Source organism: Marmota flaviventris, chromosome X (genome assembly GCF_047511675.1).
Source record: "Marmota flaviventris isolate mMarFla1 chromosome X, mMarFla1.hap1, whole genome shotgun sequence".
Lineage (NCBI taxonomy): Eukaryota > Metazoa > Chordata > Mammalia > Rodentia > Sciuridae > Marmota > Marmota flaviventris.
Genome location: NC_092518.1, coordinates 59,124,159 through 59,147,088, shown reverse-complemented (window position 1 = coordinate 59,147,088; position 22,930 = coordinate 59,124,159). Strand labels below are relative to the sequence as shown.

At 34.6% G+C, this 22,930-nt stretch overlaps 1 protein-coding gene across 2 annotated transcripts in view; it reads right to left on the bottom strand.

Annotated features, from left to right (window-relative positions):
* Positions 1–22,930, bottom strand: part of Ophn1 (oligophrenin 1) — a 379,198-nt gene that overhangs the window by 259,433 nt on the left and 96,835 nt on the right. For both annotated transcript variants that reach the window (XM_027935819.2, XM_071606174.1), the window contains exon 3: positions 147–242. In XM_027935819.2, the coding sequence (XP_027791620.1) occupies positions 147–242 (96 nt within the window). The remainder of the gene's footprint in view (positions 1–146; positions 243–22,930) is intronic.

The window sequence follows — 22,930 nt, the reverse complement described above, 5'->3', positions numbered from 1 at the left end:
AAAATAAAGGTATTAAAAACTAAACAAATAAAAAATAAAAAGGGCTGGGAATGTGGCTCAGTGGTAAAGCACCTCTGGGTTCAATCCTTGGTTTAAAAAAAAAGAGAGAGAGAAAGGTATATGGCCACATGAAACTGAAGACTCACCAATGTTAATCTCATCGTCAGTCAGAGTGTCTCCAATAAAATCAAATTGAAAGGACTGCAACGTCTGGGAAAATTTCTGAACAGCAGAGGAGTAATCTGCAAAGAAAGGAGGACAGGAGAAATAGTCAACACTGTTACCCTTTAATTGCTTTCGTCATGTCTGTTAGAGTATACAGAGAACAAAGGAAGTGTTCTGGACAGGTAGCAACTTGCACTTAAAGAAGTTAAACAAAAGATCATACTTTCAGAAGGAAATTTAAGCAACTAAACTATAAATTAAAGAACAGGAGAACGGGATGGCTTAGTGAAGTCCTTCTTAACATTAGGGGATATGCTTCATGGCTACACCCTGCTCCTCTCTGACTAGTTTTACTCAAAGCCTGGAAGACCTGAAACTACATAGTTGCACTCTTTTTATTTATGTATTTTATTTATATTGGTGCCAGAATTGAACCCAGGGTTGTGTTACCAGTAAGCCACATCCCCAGCCCTTTCTTATTTATTTATTTATTTATTTATTGAGACAGGGTCATGCTAAGTTGCTTAGGGCCTTGCTAAGTTGCTGAGCCTGGCTTTGAATTTGCAATCCTCCTGCCTCAGCCTCCTTAACCACTATAATTACAGGTGTGGACCACCATGCCTGGCTATAGTTGTACTCTTTTTACTTTTTATTTATTTTATATTTATGCAGTGCTGAGGATCAAACCCAGTGCCTCATACGTGCTAGGCAAGTGCTCTATCACTGAGCTACAGCCCAAGGCCCTATAGTTGCACTCTAAAGGGCCTGCTTTAAGGATTTGTTAAACCTCCATTATAAGCAGTGAAATAAATTCATTCTTACGTTTCATATAAAAATATGCACAATCGATCTACAAAGAAAGAATGTATTTCCATTTTAGAGATATAACACTAAAAATCCCAGACCTAGGTGGCAGTGCTAGAACTAGAAGCCAGGTGATCAGTCTGCCTCTACAGGGGCCTCCCCATGAAAACATGTGTGCAGCCTGGACATTTTACACATTAAACCAGATGACAGCCTGGGTTAAAACACTGCCTACAAGGAGAACAGATTTAGCTTGTTCACAGGCTATTTACCAAGGGACTTTGCCTAAGGAAGCAATGAATAGTGTGTGTGTGTGTGTGTGTGTGTGTGTGTCAGAGTGATCTAAATGGATAAATGCTTTATTTTTGGTCAATGATTTTGAATTTTAGTATATAATTTTTTAATTAGTTTTATTTTATCTTTTTCACAGCTTTATTTTGCTTATTTTTAAGTTGTGCTGAGGATGGAATTCAGTGCCTCACACATGCGAGGCAAGTGCTCTACTGCTGAGCCACAACCCCAGCCCCTAGTATATAAAATTTTAAAATGGTATAAATAAAATCCTATTTAGCTACAGTTTTGAGAATCTTTTTTTGTACCATGGATTGAACCCAGGAGTACTTGACCACTGATCCACATCCCCAGCCCTATTTTGTATTTCATTTAGAGACAGGGCTCACTGAGTTGCTTAGGGCCTCACTTAGTTGATGAGGCTGGCTGGGATTACAGGCATGTGCCACTCTGCCCAGCTAAGAAATTATTTTTAAATATGACTTTCTGCCAGGGCTCTAAGCCAAACAACCTCTTGACTCTTGCTACTCCAAGAATGATTCTTAGGTCAGCAATAGCATCATCACCTGGAAGCCCCACCCAAGACCTCCTAAATCAGAAACTGCATTTTTAACACAATTCTTAGGGGATTCATATATCTGTTAACCCATTTTGTCCCAGCATCCCAGATATCATATTTACACAATGTCCTATTTATAGAACAGTGTATATATGTAAAAGATACTATGTTGTCTTAATGTCCTATGTATAGCACAATCTATTATCATTCCAAATGATAATAAACAATATGTAAGCTCTAGATTATTGTAAGAGTGGAAACTTAATTTGATAAAGGTGTATGGATAGGGGGCCTCAAAGGTACTCAGATTTAGACAAGTTCATCAGGGTAGAGCCCCCATGATTGGAACCTGGTAGAACTATAAGAAAAAGAAGAAACTACAGAGATACACAGACATTCACACACACTCCCTGCCTCTTGACCTTCCCATATGATGGCCTGTACCACCTCAGAACTCTGAAAACAAGAAGTCATGTAGCCACTCATATTTGTACCTCCATAACCATGAACCAAAATACACCTCTTTTCTTTAAAATATCCAGTTTATAAGTGTTGTGTTATTAGCAACAGAAAATGGACTAATACCAACACTACATTTTTCTAGAGTTTCATAAAATGGAATCATATAAAACATACATTTTATGTCCAACTAAAGTCTGTACAATACTTCAAAAATTCATCCACATTGTCATGTGTATCAGTAATTCATTTTTTATTGCTAAGTAATATTCCACTGTGTAAATATTAAAATGCATTCATTTACTCATCTACTCATACATATTTATGTCTTTTTTCTCATAATTGTAAATAAAGCTGCTGTAAGCATTCACAAGGCTGAGTGCAGTAGTGCAAACCTAATAATCCCAGCTACTAGGGAGGCTTAGGCAGGAGGACAGCAAGACTAAAGCCAGCCTCAGCATCTTAACAAAACTCTCAGCAACTTATTGAGACTCCATCTCAAAATTAAAAAAAAAAATTAAAATGGACTGAGGAATGTAGCTCAGTGGTAAAGCACCCTGGGTTCAATCCCTGGTACTGAAAAAAATATCATGCAAAGACTTCCGAGGATACGTTTTCAATTCTTATGGGTAGATACCTAGAAGATCAATAACTGGGTTATATGATAAGCTGGAAATTATGTTTATATAAGAAAAGGTCAAAGTGTCTTCCAAAGTAATTTACTATTTCCTATTTATATTAAAAATGTATAAAAATTTTAGATGATCCACATACTTACCAACACCTGTCAATTTACATATTTATTTTCATTTTAGAAATTTTAATGGTAGTACAGTGTTACCTCTCTGTAATTTTAATTTGCACTTTCATGATAAATAATGGTACAATCTTATATGCCAATTGGATTTTAGTAATCTCTAGATAGTTTCTCTTCTTATCACTGAGCTGAAAGATATCTTCATATATTCTAGATATAAGTTTTTCATCAGACTATGTACAACAAATATTCTGTAAATCAACTAAAGGCTTCACAATCTGAGTAATGTTTATTCTAGAAAAAAGGAATGAACCTAAGTAAGAACAGTGACCTTTACTGCTGTATTAAGTTATGCTAATCATATCAATGTCTCCCCAGCATCATTGAAAATCAACAGCCTCACAGCTGCAATAACTGTGAAAACCAACATTTTAGCAGCCACTGGAGGAGAAAAAATGTGATTGGAGTTTCTTAAGGTTCCCCCTCAGAGAATTATCACTATTTATCCAGTTTGACAGGTCCTGAAAGCTTCATTGTCAGGGCTTATATATGCTTGTCCCAACTTGAAGCCCATTCTGTGAAAACAACACTACCATGAGAGTATTTGTCAAAAACAATCATCCAAAATTTTTAATGACTAACATTATAACTGGAGGGGGATGATATAGTGTATTTTTTTAGTTGTAGTTGGACACAATACCTTTATTCATTTATTTTTATGTGGTGCTGAGGGTCAAACCCAGTGCCTCCCACATGCTAGGTGAGTGCTCTACCACTGAGCCACAACCCCAGCCCCAATGTAGTGTAATTTTGATTTGCATTTCCATGATTGCTAAGGGTGTTGAACATTTTAAAAAATATATTTGTTGGCCATTTATATTTTTCTTTTGAGAAATTTCTGTTTGTATCATTTGGCCATTTATTAATGTGGATTTTAGTGTTAAGTTTTTTTGAGGTCCTTATACATGGTGGGTATTAATCACCAGTAGAAAACTAGCAAAGACTTTCTCACATTCTGTTGGCTCCCTCTTCATGCTCTCAATTATTTCTTTTGCTGTGCTGAAGCTTTTAAATTTGATGATGTCTCAGTTATTGATTCTGCTTTTATTTCTCGAGCTCTAGAAATCTTGTTAAGGAAGTCAGTTCCTGTGCCAATATGATGAAGTGCTGGGCCTATATTATCTTCTAGCCAGTGCAGGGTTTCTGATCTAATTTCTAGGTCTTTAATCAATTTTGAGCTGACTTTTGAGCAGGGTGAGAGATAGAGGTTAAATTCCTTTCTACTGCATGTGTATATCTAGTTCTCCCAGCCCTATTTGTTAAAAGGCTATATTTTCTCCAATATATGTTACAGGCACCTTGTCTAGTATGTGATAACTACATTTATGTGGTTTTATCTCTGTGTCTTCTGTTTTATTCCATTGGTGTTCATGGCCCTTTTGATGCCATTACCATGATATTTCTGTTACTATGACTCTGTACTACAATTTAAAATCAAGTTTTATGATTGCTTCCAGCATCACGCTTACTGTTCAGTATTGTTTTGGTAATTCTGGGTTATTTATTCTTTCATATGAATTTTAGGACTCAAATTATTCAAAATTGTGGTGGCCTAAGACAACTTGACAAGTTGGGGTTAACTCTTGGTTAAAAAAAGAGACAGATGATGACAATTAGACAATGAATGCCTACATGGGGTTTTGAAAAGCTCCAACATATCCTGAGAAATCTAGAAAGACATGCATGTGAAGGCATTTGTGCATACCCTGGGTTGTGTGTATGCTCATGAAGGATTTGAGTACCTAATTTCTCATCCCTGACTAATCTTGCACAAATAGAAAGAAAATGGTAAGGCAAAATTTTTGATTTCCTATCTGAGTATTAAAGGCTTACCCCTATCCCCATGCACACATCCAAACTCCTTCAGCAAAGATGAAGAGCCTTACTAGTTTCTATTATTTAATGAAACCATTGTCCAAACATTAGGTTTCCAGTAAATTAACCTACTAGACATTTCTGTGACTTCATAAAACAATTATACAGACTTTACATAATTATTCTATAAAGTTAATAAACAATAATCCTACATAATGACTCCAAATCCTGGAGAAATGGGGAAGATCTAATTTCCAAAACTGTCACAGTCTATTACATTAAAATGTTCACTTTTCAGGAATTATAAGACACATATAGGAAAAATTGGTACATATTCAAGAAAAATATGTAATCAGTTAGAACTGTCCCTGAAATATTGCATAAATCAGCAACCAAAAGAGTTGAGAAATGGCTATAAGACAAAATGTTTAAAAGACAAAAATCATGACTAGAGACAAAGAAAGGAATGTGATAATGATAAAAAAATCAATTAATCAGAAAAACATTATAATTACAAAGATATATTTACCAAATAACTGATAAAAATATATAAAGCAAAAATCCTACAGAAATGAAGGAAGAAATAGATGAGCCAGGGAAAAATAGTTGAAAATTTCAGTGTTCCATGTTCGATGATAAATAGGCAGAAAAATCAAAGAACACAAGATTTTAAGAATACTGTAAACCATCTAAAACTAACATAAATCTATAGAATACTCTTATGTAATTCTACCAAGAAAATACACATTCTTCTCAAGTTCACAAGGAAATTCTCTATGATACACTATCTGGTAAGCTGAAACAGAAGCTTCAATAAATTTAACAGGATTGAAATTAATCAAAGTGTTTTACGGCCATAAGTGGATGAACAGCCATATTCATAGAACATAAAAGTATAACATTCCTAGAAAATAATTTAGGGGAAAACCTACATGACCTTTGATATTTCAATGGCATTTTACATGCAATATCAAAGGTATAATCAATAAAATAAATGATTGATAAACTGGACTTCATTCAATTTTTTTGAAAGCTTCTCCTTTCAGTCAGGCATGGTGGTACACACTTGTAGTCCCCTGTAGTGCTACTCAGGAGACTGAGACAGAAGGATCTCTTGAGCCCAGGAGTTCAAGACCAGCCTGGGCAACAGAGCAAGATCCTGTCTCAAAAATAAGCTGCTTCTCTTTGAAAGACAGCGTCAGTAAACTCCAAAGAGAAGTGACAGACTGTGAGAAAATATGTACAAAAGAATTATCTGATAAAAGACTGGTATCCAAAATATAAAGAGGACTCTTAAAACTTAATAGTAAGGGCTGGGGATGTGGCTCAAGCGGTAGCGCGCTCGCCTGGCATGCGTGCGGCCCGGGTTCGATCCTCAGCACCACATACAAACAAAGACGTTGTGTCCGCCGATAACTAAAAATAAATAAATATTTTTTAAAAATTTGGATTACAAAAACAGAAACATTAAAAAAAAACTTAATAGTAAGAAAAGAAATGATATAATTAAAAATTAGAAAAAGGATCTGAGAATATAACTCTCCAGAGAAAATCTATAGGGGGCAAATTAGCATATATAAAAATACCCAACACTATATGCTGGAAAGGATGTGGAGCAATAAGAACTCTCATTGTTGGTAGGCATACAAAATGGCACATCCACTTTGGAAGATAGTTTGACCATTTCTTATAGAACTTAACATGCTCTACAGTTATAAGATACAGTAATTGCATTCCTTGATATTTACTCAAATGAGTCAAAAACATGTGCACACAAAAAAGTACACAAAGGGGACTGGGATTGTGGCTCAGTGGTAGAGCACTTGCCTAGTGTATGCGAGGCCCTGGGTTTGATCCTCAGCACCACATAAAAATAAATTAAAAATAAAGGTACTGACAACTACAACTAAAAAATAAATATTAAAAAAGTGCACAAAGATGTTCATTGCAGTTTTATTCATTATTGATAAAACTTGAAAGCAACAAAGATCTATGTGATGATTAATCTGAATTCTCAGCTTGATTGGATTAAGAGATATCAAAGAATAAAAGGTTTCTGATTGTCTCAGTCAGGGTGTTTCTAGGAATGATTGGCATTTGGGACAGTGAACTAAAGCAGAGACCCATCCTAAGTGTGGGCAGCACAGTCCAACAGATTGGAGGCTCAGATGGAATAAAAAGTCAAAAGAACGAGAAAGCAGAAACAGACACAAGCTTCGTTCTTCTTGAACAGATTCCTTTTTTAAATTACATCTACTTATAAAATTTTTTATTAGAGCTTTATAGTTATACATAGTAGTCAGGATCATCCCAACAAACACATACATGCATGGAATTCAATTTCAGTTCAGGATCCACCCCTTTTTCTCCTGTCCCATCCCCCTACTCCTCCCCCTTTCCTCTATTTTTCTAGATATCCTTTCTCAATTGCTGAGGATATCAGACTAGCCCCTTCACTCTTCCAAAGTGTACTCTGACCAGTGACTCTCCAAGGAGTTCCCAGGCCTTGCTTCCAGTCCCAGAATAGGGCTGCATCACTGTTCCTTCTTGTCTTGAGGCTTCAGCTTCTTTGACTGGGCAGCTACTGGTTCCTATAGCTCTCCAGCCTGCAGACCACCATTATGGGATGATCCAGCTTCTGGTTATGTAAGCCAATCTAATAAATCCCCTTTTTATAACATATATCTCCTATTGGTTCTGTTCCTCTAGAAAACTCTGATGAATACAATCTCCTTCAACAGATCTTCAATAGATGAGTAGATAAATAAATGTGGTAGAGCCAGATAATTAAATATTATTCAATATAAAAAAGTTATGAAAAAAGCATGGAATGAACATTGGTAAAGTGGGTATGTGCAGATGACTAAGTAGAAGAAGGCAATATAAAAAGTCTAAGTCTATAAAACTGATACTGATATTAACAGAAAAAAAAAAGTCTAAGTCTAAATGCTGTATGATTCCAACTACATGACATTCCAGACAGGGTAAAACTATAGTGACAGTAAAAAAGATTAGCAATTTTTAGAGGTAAAGGAGAAGAGTGTGGAAAATAGGCAAAGCACAGAAGATTTTTAGGGCAGTGATACTACAATGGTAGATACAAGTCATTATATAGTTGTCCAAACCTATTAAATATGTAACACCAAAAGCAAACCCTGATACAAACTACGAAATTTAGTTTGTCAAGACATGTTAGTATAGTTCATCAAGTGTAAAAGATGTACCACTCTGGTGCAGAACTTTGATAGTGGAGGAGCCTATGCTATGGCATAGATGAAACTTGAAGCTATCCTGCTAAAACTACATATTTCAAAACAGCATATGGCATCTATTTATTGTGTAGTAAATAATTGTGCTAATTAAAACTTTTTGAAGAAGAAAATACTATGTCAAGAGAAAAAAAGACAGACACAAAGCATCACATGCTGTGTGATCATTTAAGTTTCATATCCAAAATACACCAATATGCAGAGACAAATTAGTGGTTTCTGGGCAAGGGAGAAAGGGGAAGACTACTAACAGGTATGAGTGTTTGATGATGTGATTAATACATGGTTGAATTAAATAGTTTAATGGATGCACATCTATGAATATACTAAAAACACTAAATCGTACACTTTTGAGGTAAAGTTTATGCTGTAAAATTATATCTCAATAAAGCTATCATTAAAATATGAATGGAACAAAAGAAAAAATATGAATGGAGAAGGGAGATAGGTATGCCTAGAAGGAGTAGCACAAAGCAGGTAATTGCAGTGATAAAAATATTTCTGGATCCTGATTGTAATGGTGGTTAAGCAAATCTACACATGACAAAATGGCACAGAACTAGACATACCCACTTTACCAATGTTCATTTCCTGCTTTTTATATTAGGCTGTATTTATGCAAGATGTCTCATTAAGAAAGGTACACATGGGCTTGTACTGTAGCTCAGTAGTAGAGCACTTGCCTAGCACACATGAGGCACTGGGTTCAATCCTCAGTACCACATAAAAATAAAGGATTGTGTCCATCTACAACTAAAAAATATATTTTTAAAAAAGAAAGGTACACATGACTCTATTTTGAAGCTTCTTATAAATCTACAATTGTTTTAAAATTCAAAATGTGTAAATGTTTTTCCATATCTTATTTATCCAAGTGAATTCGAAGCTTCCTTCAAATGAAAATTGTTATCATCTTCATGTCTACACTGGCTTTTATTGTCCTCCCATGAAAAACAGATTCCTCAAAAATACCCCAGATTACTATAGAAAGAATTAATTTATATAAATTTAATTTATATAATTTAAAAATTATATAAATCCTCTTTCCTCCCTTTCCTAATAAAAACTGCAAATTTAGCCAGGTATGGTACCATTCAGCTATAATCCCAGCTACTTGAGAGGCTAAAGCAGAGGACAGTGATTTCAAGTTCAGCCAGGACAATTTAGTGAGCCCCTGTCTCAAAATTTAAAAATTAGTCTGGCATGGTGGCACATGCTTGTAATCCCAGTGACTCAGGAGGCTGAGGCAGGAGGATTGCATATTCAAGACCAGCTTCAGCAACTCAACGAGGCCCTGAGCAACTTAAGACCAAGTCTCAAAATTTTAAAAAGTAAAATAAAACAAAAAGGGCTGGCGATATGGCTCAGTGATAAAGCACCTCTAGGTTCAATCCCAAGCAGCAAGATAGATAGATAGATAGATAGATAGATAGATAGATAGATAGATAGATAGATAGATAAAATGCACTGGGGCTGTGGCTCAATGGTAGATTACTTGCCCAGCATGCACAAGGCACTGTGTTCAATCTCCAGTAAGTACTACTCCCCCCGCCAAAAAAAACCCCTGCTAATTTAGCATGTTTGAGTATTGCCTGTGCCATTCCAAAACCTGGAGCTCAGAAGAGAAATTCAACTTCTTCTAGCCTAACAGAAATCCAGGTGTTCTACTAGGGTTTAAGTATAATTCCATGTCACATCCAAGATATAGGTGGTCTAGGGTAACATGACCTAAAAAGCCACTTTTAGAAGACAAGCCCTCTAAAGTATATTACCAGTCACTATCAAAGAAGATTTCATTGAATTGACTAAAGCTGTTATTGCAATCATCTACATGGGACACTTACTTGGTGGATAAAAGGAGGGCATCTGATAGAGACTGCTATTTCATTAAAATTTAATTTATATAATTTGAAACACTTTGGTCTTACATCCCTCTTATCATTTTAATTAGTGTCTCTAAACAACCTTGTTTACTTCTAGTTTATCTACTGATATTGAAATTATTTTAAATATGTATTAATTTATTTTAAATAACACCAATAAACTAATTGTATGTTAACATAACTAACATTTTATGGAAAAAAATGTTTTAAAAAGCAAGTAATATATCAAGAATTGGAATTATTTTACATTTTTATAAATCTCTTTAATGTCTGGCTTAAAACAGCTAGACTGTCATATCTGCTTCTGCATTCAATTTGTTGTGATATGTTGTTTCAGCTGAAGATATAAAGAAATCCTATTTACACCCAGATTGTAATATTTTTCCTTGCTATGGCACTGAATTAGTCCATTTTCTGCTGCTACAACAAAATACCTAAGGTTGGACATGTATAAGAAAATAAGTTTATTTTCCTCACAGTTTTAAGTGAAGTGGCCTCCTCTGGTCAGCCCCTAGTGAGGGCCTTCTGGAAATATGACAACATGGAGGATGGCACTATGGTAGGAGTGCATACAAGAGGGAAAGAGAAGTCACATGGCAAGACAGGAAGCCATGGTGATGCAGAGACCAGTCTTACTCTTTAAATAACAACCCACTCTCACAGGAAATATTTGGGTCCTATAATACCTACATTAAAACCTTCTGATAACAGCATGCCCAATAACCCAATTAACTTCCACTAGGCCCTTACCTCTTAAAGATTTCACAAGCTTCCAACATAGACTAAGGACCAAGCTTCCAAGACATGGCCCTTTAAGGGACATATTCAAATCATATCCAAAGCAGAGCACAAACCAAATCTGGACAAGTGGTAGTTTCTTAAAAATTAGTTGCAATGTAGTATCAAGAACCTTATCAATTGCGTTTTCATACCATCATCCACTGAAAAAAGTTGGTCAGTCTTGTCATATGAAAAGATTTTTGCTTGCATTGCATGAATCTTTTGCCTATGTGTGATTTGGTCATATCACACACTGGTCCTTTGGAAAATACTGGTCCATTGGGTTATGCAAATCTTTGAATTTTGATTCAATATATATTCATCATTCAACATAAAGAGCACATTGCTAATATCACACCAACCTCATCAAAAAGTCTAAATATTGGAAAGCTGTGAAGCACACAAAAGTGGGTACATACATTCCATAGTTCCAATTTTTGCCTGAAAATTGGATTTTTTGATGTGTTAGAGATCAAACCTGGAGCTTCATATAAAACTTGAATTTTATTATTGATGACAAATACTGTTGTTTTCTTAAAGTGGGAGACTCATTTCAATTCAAGAGGAATGACTCTGCCCCCAGCAACCAATAGACTTACCAACCATGTAATTGAGCCAACACACTAATACTAAACTATATTGTCAATGACAGCAAGGACCCTATATCTCCAACACCTAAATATGCCTTTCACAGAGTAGGCATTCATCAAATACTTTTTGAATAAATAAATGAACAAATTCACCAAAGCCACAGTGCATGTCAGGCTCTATATCGGATACTAGGAAGACAAAATATATAAGATACACTTCATGCCCTCAGAGTCTCAGAGTATAGAAGAGAAGGCATACATGAAGAAATCCTTGCAATCCAGTGTAATTCATAAAAAAGGAAAGGAACAAAGAACAAAGAGTAAAAACAGAATGAATGATTAACTCTGAGAGTGTGGTAGGGATTTCAGAGAAAGCCTCACTGAGGAGTGCCATTTTAGCTGAATTGAGTGGGAGATCTCTGGTATGGATTAGAAGCAAATTACACAGAATAACAGTTACAAACACACACACACACACACACACACACAAATACACAAACACTGAAAATTTAGGAAATTACAGACTTACGGTAGCTGAGATAAGTTATGGTAGAAGATAAGTCTAGAAGGCTAAAGGGCCTGCCTTTAAGAGGCACTGCATGAAATACTAGGGGATTTGAACATGATCATATAGGTAATGAGCCATTAAAAACTTCCAAGAAGGCTGAGAAAATATACATAGTAGAAAATCATTCTAACAGCTCTCAGGAGACTACTGCAATAACATTACAGAGTACATTCAAACACATTTATACCTTGCTATTATGATTGCAAGGAGAGATGTTTAGGCAAAAGAAAGATGTTAGTGACTAACATAGTATGAAATGAGGAAGAGTTAAGCTAATTTTCAGCAACTAGACAGATGAATTAGCTCTTAACCCAGAAAGAATAGAAGGGGAGGAGCAGGTTTGGAAATTGTTAAATTTGAGATACAGTAGGGGTATCCAGATGATGCAAGCTGAATGATAGATTTAGGGTCTGGAGCTCAGGAAAGGGACCTGGGCTGGAGCCATCATAAACTCTGGAGTCAATAATTTTTTTTAATATGTAATACTCATACATCTTTTTGGAATAGATTATGGTAATTTGACACATGTTGACATGTATATAATGTATAATAATCAAACTGGAATATTAAACATGTCCAGCTCTTCAAACATTAATCATTTACATGTACCAGGAATTTTGTACTCTTCTAGTCATTTTGAAATATCTACAAATTTAGCTAAAATTATTTTTCAAATTTCAACATGTCTTATTGATTTAATAAATTCGATATGAAAAATTGAATCTACTTTCCCACCCTCATGCATTCTAAAATATAAGCCATTTACTCCAATTTCATTGACCCAAATAATACTAAATGAATGTTGCAAAAATTGAGTAAGGCTCAAAGTTTCAGTGTTATAACTGTATACCATCAAGAATTTAAAGAATATAGATATAGGAAACTGCATATGAATTCTGCTGGGAATCCTTTTTTCCCCTTAAAGCTGCTTCAGGAGAAATATACAAAAAAATTGTTCTGGGCCAACAGACCAGATTTAACAGGGGTGAAGGAGGAGTGTGTCTAGAAAAAAATAATGGAACCCACATCCTAATTAGTGTCAAATTATAGAGAAGACAACTAATAGGAAAACTTGTACTAAATGTTACCTACAGCCATGGTATGCACATTTATCTACATTGTGCATAGTAACTCCATTTATACCAAGTATTTAATTGGGATGAAACTGAAGTAGCTAAGTTTCAATATGACTCACAAATTGATGGATGTATTTCTACTTTTAGAAGCTTTAGAGCAGGCTGCACATTAGGAAATTATAGACTTACGGTAGCTGAGATAAGTTATGGTAGAGGATAAGTCTAGAAAGCTAGACTTGCAAGGAGAGATGTTTAGGCAAAAGAAAGATGCTAGATTCCAAAGGGACTGCTAGAGTTGGTGCCTTTGACTGCTTTCAGTTAAGAAAGAAAGAAAAATCACTCTCTTAAGCATATATCCCTTTGTATTTATGAATTTATCAGTTTAAATCAATCCTTCCTTTACACCCTGGTAGGTCTATATGCTTTTATAAGGCAGAAGAAATGCAGATATCACTAAGACTAGATTTCAAGTCTTGCCTCTAGCATAGTGAATAAATGCTCTAGCATAAAACCAATCTATAACAAATCAGTTTTATTGGTTTGGATAATTTACCTTTCTTTTCCAGGCCTAAATTAGAATTAATCAGACATGACTTTCTTATCATTGTATTTGAATACATGACCAGGGTAACTCTGCATCATGTACAACCAGAAGAGTAGAATCCTAATTAGAATAAGTTAATACTTAGTATATGTATACTATGCCAAAACAGAGTCCATTGTCATGTACATTTAAAAAGAAAAAAAGAAAAGTAAAAAACCCACTGTTTACCAGCTACAGTGATTTATATTTGGTTCTTACAACTGTAAAATGAGGATGATATCATCTACTTCAGGGGGTTGTGGAGGCATTAAAATAAAAAGGTATATAAAGTATATTAAAAATAGACATAATTTTATAAATAAACTTAGTAATTTTTATTTTAAAATTAGGCTGTTATTGACTAAACTGATATAATGAACTAGTGAGAACATATGTGTCCTATAAAATAAAAACAGAACTAGGTTAAAACAGTGTCTGATTCCTAGGCTCAGAGAAATCCTAGCTAAGCAGTGAATAAATGCTCTAGCATAAAACCAATCTGCAGAGACTGGGATAAGTAGCTCTTAGTTTTATTTCTTTTGAGGTTTTTCTTTGTTTCAGCTCCTGGCATTCTCAAAACATGAGTTGAACAGGAGCTTAAGGAACAGAGAATTCAGTGATGATTCATGATTTTACAAAATTCAAAAACCATTTCATCATAAAAATACTCAATTAAGTACAAATAAAACATAGTGTCAACATGAAAAAGGTTATGTATGAAAAACCTGCAGTTTAACCTGCAGCATTATTTTCAATGATGAGAGTTTGAAAGCTTTCCCCTTAAGATCAAGAATAAACAAGGGGGCTGGGGATGTGGCTCAAGAGGTAGCGCGCTCGCCTGGCATGCGTGCGGCCCAGGTTGGATCCTCAGCACCACATACAAACAAAGATGTTGTGTCTGCCGAAAACTAAAGAAATAAATAGTAAAAAATTCTCTCTCTCTTAAAAAAAAAAAAAAGAATAAACAAGGATGCCCACTTACATCCATTCTACTCAAAATAGAATTGGACATTCTAGCCAGAGTAATTAGTCAAGTAAAAGAAAGAAAAGCCATTCAGGTTGGAAAAGTAGTAAAATTTTCTGTTCACAGGCAACATAAATTTATATGTACAAAATCCTAAATATATTAACAGAAATAATATTAGAGCTAATAAATTTAGCAATGGTTCAGTATACAAAATTAAAGCACAAAAAAGAGGTGAATTTATATACACTAACCAAGAACAATTTGAAAAGGAAAATGAGGAGCTGGGGCTGTAGCTCAGTGGTCGAGCACTTGCCTCAAATGTGTGAGGCACTGGGTTGTATCCTCAGCACCACATAAAAATAAATAAAACAAATAAATAAAGATATAAAAGAGGAAAATGGACAAATATTTCCATTTATAATTGTGTAAAAACATAGAATACTTTGGAATAAAGTTAATCAAGGAGATCAAAGACTTATCAATGCTGAAAATCACAAAACATTGATGGAAATTTTTTAAAAGACATGAATAAACACAGGGGCTGGGGTTGTGGCTCAGTGGTAGAGCACTTGCCTAGCACATGTGAGACAATGGGTTCAATCCTCAGCACCACATAAAACTAAATAAACAAAATAATAGTATTATGTCCATCTCTAACTAAAAATATTTTTAAAAGACATAAATAAATGCAAAGACCTCTGTTGTCACAAAATAGAAGACTTATTAGTAAAGACAATAATACTACCCAAAGCAGTCTACAGATCCAATGCAAGCGCAATGAAAATTTCAAAGATGTTTTAACAGAAATTTAAAAAAACACATCCTAAAATTCATATAGAATACTATTGAAGCCAGAATTAGACAGGCAGTCAGTACAGATAGGTAAATCGAGTAGGATCAAGGAGGCCAATTTTGAGTGAGACTGGGAAGTTGGAGACTTCTCCCCTGAGAGATTGAAATGTTAATTCCTTCAGAGCCCTTCCTCCACCCTTATCAAGAACCTGCCCTTGCTCCAACCTGTTGCCAAGGTAACCTGTCCCAGGAATTGCTGCTCCCTACAGGGAGCTATAAGGTTGTTAATGTGTCCTTGTCTACTCCATCCTGCCCTTCCCCCTTCAGCCCATCACTTTCCAACCTGTGGTCTATTGCACCAAGCATTCCTGGGCCTAGTATAAGCAGGAAGAAGAAAGATAAGGGGAAGAGGGCAGGAGAACAAAGGAAGCCTAGGACATATAAAAAGGGCAGAACACCTGGCCTCTTGGGATACCATGATACCCCCTTCTCCCTCCAGGGAGAAGTCTTTGTTACCCCTTTTTAAATAAACCCTGCTTTATATGCTTGCCTTGGTGTGCTTCTCTAATGTTCAAACTTCAACATATGGGGAAGCAAGACTTGTCACCAATAACCAGCGGTATCACAATGGGAATCCAAACAGAAAAAAAAAATCTTGAAATACAAGAACAAAATTGAGGATCTCTAACACTTTCTGATTTCAAAATTTACAACAAAAGCATTGTAACCAAACCAATATGGTACTGGCATGAGGACAGACATTTCGACCAACGGAATAGAATAAAAGGCCCAGAAAATATTCATTTATGTCCAATTCATTCTCAACAAGGGTTGGAAGACTATTCAATATAGAAAGTTCTTTTTAATAATTGGAACTGAGAAAAAATCGATTTTCACATGCAAAAAAAAAAAGCTGGACTCTTTACCTATACTATACAAAAAAATTAATTCAAAATAGATCAATGCTTAAAATATAAGCACTAAAACTATGAAATTCTTAAAAACGTATTGAGGAAATCTCCATGACTATGGAGTCAACAATAATTTATTATACATAATAGCAAAAACACAGGCAATAATGGAAAAATAAACTGGACTTCATAAAATTAAAAAATTTTGTGCATGGAAAAGCACCATCAAGATAGTGAAAAAAACAACCATAGAATGGGAGGAAATATTTGTTAATCATTTGTCAAACAAATGGAATTAGTATAAGCACAAATGTCAGACAATATAAAGCAAACAAAAACACTTAGTGTAGGCTGGGGTTCTGGCTCAGTGGTAGAGTGCTTGTTAGCATGCATGAGGCATCGAGTTCAATCCTCAGCACCATATAAAAAAATAAAATAAAGATATTGTGTCTGGCTAAAACTAAAAAATAAATTAAAAAAACAAAGTGTTTTAAAAATTTCACTCAATAAGAGGAATACTGCACCAAGAATACATAGCAATCTTAAATCTGAATGTACCTAATAAAATGTCAATTATGCACATACATACATGCATATATAAAGTTGAAAGAAATAAAATAATAAATTGACAAATTCCCAATCATGATGGGAAACTTTAACTGCACTGATGGATCAGGAAGAAAAATTATTGGTATAAATTTAAAATATTTGACCAACACAAATAATAAGCATAATCTAATATAAGCATTATTATACACATATTTTTGAATGTATATTTAACATTAACAAAAATTTACTTCATAACAGATCACAGAAAAGTCTCAACAGGATACCAACATTACTACACAAATTATCTTTTGGGAACACAAAGCAATGCATTCAGGAAGCAATAATAAAGATGGCAAAAAGACACAATACATTTGGAATTTGAAAGATACACTTTAAAATAATTAATTATTAAAAAAGAAATAATTTTAAAAATTGCAAAACATAATACATTTTAAAAACTATATATCAAAAGTTGCAGTATGTTGGTAATTAGTTCTTTGAGGAAATTTATACCTTAGATGGAGGTATTAGAAAAATAGAATAAGTGAAAAGTAAAGATATTGGTATCCAATTTTAAAAGCTATGAAAAGAAACTCATCTCTAAAATGGGAAAAGAAGTAATAAGGATAGAAGTTTTCAGAAAAATAGAGATTTAACATACTTGAACTATAAATGTAAAGAATAAGGCATATAAAAAGAAGTAAGGTTTCTACACTTGATCTGAAATAATAAAATGCTGACAAAATTGGGATGTGATTGTGTGTGTACACACAATAGTTATTATAATTATACAATGTATATATGGATCTATACTAAACACAGTACACATGCAAATATAATACCTAGATCAAATGCTAAAAATTCTACACAAGGAGATATATTCAAGCAGAGTACTAAGCTACTTATACACCCATGTTTAGGGCAGCATTACTCACAATAATCACAAGGTGAAATCAATCCAAGTGTTCATCAATTAATGAATGGATAAAGAAAATGTGGTACCTAGACCGAATGAATAATTATTGTATCTTTAAAAGGAAGAAAATTCTTACACATGTCACAACATGGATGAACCTTAAGGACCATATACCAAATGAAATAAGCCAATTGCAAAAGAACAAATAATGTATGATTTCACTTATATAAGGTATTAAATATAATCAAACTCAAAGAAACAGAAAGTAAAATGTGGGTTTGTCAGGGGCTTAGGCAAGAAGAAAGTAAGAAGTCATTGGGCGATGAGTAGAAATGTATAGTTTAGCAAGATAAAAAAGTTATTGAGATTGGTTGTACAACAGTGTGAGTATACTTAATGCTACTGAATTAGTAGTTAAGACGATAACGTGTATTTCATCACAATTAAATTTTTAAGAAGAAAAATACTCAAAAACTTTATAAATAAATTAAAATGGAATTTTAAAATATGCTCTAGAATCCCAAAGAATTGCAAGCAAAAGAAACATAGAGGAAAAAGAGAAATCAAACAGAAAAATGACACGCTTAAGCCCTAAGATCAATAACTATGTTAAATGTAGGTAGTCTAAATTTACTATTGAAAATAGATTGAGAGTAGAATAAAAAAATAACATTACTATATGACATCTCCCAGAATCTCATTTGAAGTACAATAATATGTTTAAAGTAAAATGATAACAAAAGAAATAGCATGAAAATATTAATTAAAAAAAACAGAAGTGATTATATTAATATCAGTTGGACATCAGAGCAAATAACTTCCTAGGGACACAGAGAGACAATTTATAATGATAAAAGAACCAATCCATGAAGAAGAGACAGCATTACTAAATGTGTATGCACAATAAAACAGATGTTCATAGTACATGAAGTAAAAACTAATAGAACCATAAGAAGAGAAAAATCCATAATTATATTATAACTGGAGTCTTCAAAATCAATATATCAACAATTATCATAACTGAACAGAAATTCAACAAAGCTATGGAAGAACTGAGTGACTGTATCAACCTATAAGATCTAATCAACATTTATAGAACATCCCACTTAATAACATCAGCAGAATACTTTTCTTTTTAAGTATCCACAATATACTACTAATGAATACCACTGTAATAAGTTTTCTATTTGCTGCCATAACAAATTATCACAAACTTAGTGACTTCAAACAATACAAATTTATAAGCTTACTGTTTAGGATGTGAAAAGCTCCAAATGAATCTCAGTAGACTAGAATCAAAGTGTGAGTTGGTCTCCATTCTTTCTGAAGGCTTTAAGAGAGAATCTCTTTCCTTGTCTTTTCTACCCATTTATATTCATTCTCTGGCAGCCAATAATTTATCCATCTTCAAAGTCAGCAATGCCAGATTACTATATCTCTGGTTCTGTCTTTTCTGCTACCTCTTCAATTTATAATTATTCTTGCAAAAATACTGGGCTCAACAGGATAATCTAGGATATTCTACGCATCTCAAGGTTAGGCCACTTAGCAACTTTAATTGCATTTATAACCTTAATTTTTCCTTGCCATACAATACTAACATTGAAAAATTTCAGTGACTAGGATGTGGACATCTTTGGAGGGCATTATTCTATCTACCACAACCAAATTCTGAGCCATAAACCAAATCTTAGAAATCTTAAAAGATTTGAAATTATATAGAGGGTATTATCTGGTCAAACCAAAACAAGCCAAAAATTAATGATAGAAAAAGACTGGGAAAACTTTCCAAACTAATTCCTAAATAATTTCTGGGGCAAAGAGGAAGTCAAAAGAAAATTAAAAATTCACTGAACTGAATAAAAGTGAAACTATATCATATCAAAACTGTCCCTGTTTGCAGATAACTTATGGTCTATAAAAAAAACCACCATGTAGCTATATGTGGTGATGCATGCCCTTAACCCTAGTTACTCAGGAAGCTGAGGAGGAGAATCATAAATTCAAAACCACCCTGGGCAACTTGACCAGACACTGTCTCAAAATTTAAAACTAAATTTAAAATGGCTGGGATGTAGCTCAGTTGTACAGTGCTTGCCCAGCTTGTGCAATACCCTCAATCCCATTCCCAATATGCAATCAATAAGTGACAAGGCCTCAAATTAGAAAAAAAAAACTTCTATGAAGCAAAGGAAACAAACTATTAAGAGAATAAACAAAGTCTACAGAAGGAGATTAAAAATCTTTTCCAGCTACTCCTCTAACAGGGTATTAATATCCAGAATATATTATATAAAAAACACAAAAACCTGAACACCACAAAAACAAATAACCCAGTCAATAAATGGGCAAATGAATTAAACATACGTTTCTCAAAAGAAGAGATATAAATGACCAACAAATATATGCAGTCAAGAAGACACAAATCAAAACTACACAGAGATTTCATCTCACTCCAGTTAGAATGGCAATCATCAAGAATAAAAATAATAAAAAATGCTGATGAGGATGTGGAGGAAAGTATACTCATACACTTTTGGTGGGACAGCAAATTAGTGCAACCACTTTGGAAAGCAGCATGGACATTCCTCAAAAGACTAGGAATGTAACATCATATGACCCATCTATCCCACTCTTTGGTATTCATCTAAAAGAACTAAAACCAGCATACTACAGTGATAGAAGCATACCACTGTTTATAGTAAAACAATTCACAAAAGCCAAGTTATGGAAGCAGCCTAGGTGCCCATCAACAGATTGATACAGAAAATGTGAGATACATATATATACTGGGCACAACAGGATAATCCATGATATTTTACCCATCTCAAGGTTAGGCCACTAGCAACTTTATTTGCATTCATAACCTTAATTTTCCCTTCCCTTGTGAGTGTGTGTATACACACACACACACACACACACACACACATATATCTATCTACAGATACCGATACCTAGTTATATATAAGACTCCATATTTCTATATCTATATCTATATATATCTATATAGATATATATCATATATAGAGATATATATCATATCCATATATATGGATATATATAGCTCCACATAAATACATACACACAATGGAGTTTTACTCAGGAATGAAGAATAATGAAATTATGTCATTTGCTAGAAATGGATGGACAACACTATGCTAAGTGAAATAAGCCAGATTAAGAAAGTCAAGGGTGAAATATTTTCTCATATGTGGAAACTAGAGGGGAAAAAAGGCATTAAAAGAAGGAATCTCAGGAAAATAGGAGAGCAATAGAATAGAGGAAATGTATTGAGAGGGAGGGAGGAAGGGAAGTCATGGAGAAACACTGGGTAATGAAATCTATCAAATTATGATATGTCCATGTAAAAACACACAACAATGAATAGAGTTTTTAAATATAATTATCATGTACTAATTTTAAAAAATAATAATAGAAGGGAGATTAATGTACTAGAGCACATTAAGTAGATGGGGCAAGCAGGCAAGGGGAGGGAAAGGGAACGTGCAAGGAAATGCAATTGATTAAACTATGTTATGTGCATGTGTGAATATGATGTAATGATTCCAATAAGGTGCTAACCAAAAAACTAAGTAATTTCTAAATAAAATGCCTAGAAGTACCAAGTGAGCTCAGCAAGATTGCCTAATATAAGAACCACCAATAAAAATCAATTGGATCTCTATATAATAGCAATGAACATGTGTAAACTTAAAAATAATATCATTTATAATTACTCAAAAAAGAAATGTGTGTAAATCTGTCAAAACACATGATATTTGTATGATGAAAACAAAAAAAATGTTGATGAAGAAGTCAAAGAAGTCTAAACAAACAGAGAAACCAGAGGTCAATTCTTGCCAAATTGATATACAGTTTTACAGCAATTCCTGTCAAAACCTTAGCCAAAAAAAATGGGGGATAGAAAAATAATTCTAAATGTTGAGAGCCACAGCCAAAGGGGCCCCAGCAAACTTCCAGCTGCCGGCTGATGATTGGCTCACAGCGGCCCCAGCAACATCTAGCTGATTGGCTCCTCGGCCCCAGCAACATCTAGCTGATTGGCTCCTCTGCGGTGATGCTCATTGGACTGTTTCCCTGCCCTTTCAGACCACGGAGCTGCTCATTGGGGGACTTTTTGGCTCTGCCCACGTGACCCAGCCAATCGGCCTCAAGAGCAGGAGGATTGTGGGAGGTGGAAAGAAGCTTGTGGGGGGAGAGAGAGGCTTGTGGAAAGCCGGTGGTGGCAGTTGAGGCTCTGAGGGTTTTTCCTGAGAGGCTGTTTTGTTTGGCGTGTTTGGTTCTAAAAATAAAGTTAGTTTCTTTTGACAAGTGGCTTCTGATTGTGCCCAGCCAGACTGCGGCATTTGGTGGCTCGCACGGGGAGCGACTGAGGGTAAGTGAAACTGCTCGCCCCTGAGGGCAGGGCGAGAGGATGGGTAGCCATTTTAAGATTCTTCTTTTGTTATTTTGTTTCACTTTTGTTTTAAGTTGCCTGTCCCTGGAGATGTGTAAGATGGAAGAAAAACCGCTCACATCTGAGGAACAGATAGGGAGAAAGGACGGATGGACATTTCAGGAGGCTATTATAATGATTTTGTGTTGTTTCAATTTTGTTTCACTCTGTTTCAGTTTTGTTAGGCATCATCTTGTTGGGTTGTATTATAGTAGAAATACGGGATCAGAAATTAGTAAAAAACAAACTGAAAGAGTGTTAAGTAAATTGTTAGAGGAAGGAGGCATCCCAGTAAAATCAATAGCAGTCAGGGCATACGTTGATACAATACAAAAATGTAGCCCATGGCTTTTTAAGGAGGAGTTGTTAAATATATCACAATGGAACCATCATGGTGAAGATTTAAAAAGAATAGAAAAGAAAAGCCCAGGGACTCTGCCAGTTGGCACATTGCCATTGTGGACGTTCATATCTTGTTTGCTTAGTCCAAAGCCTTCAGTTCAGACAATGGTAGAGGAAGGAGAAGACATATTGATTCAAGTAAAAGAGAAGGTCTCTCAAGTTAGTCAGACAGAGGAAAAGATTCAAGTAAAAGAGAAGGCCTCTCAAGCTAGTCAGACAGAGAAAGAAAGTGTAAAACAGAAAAAGCCATCAGGGGGAAAGTTACAACAGGAGACTGC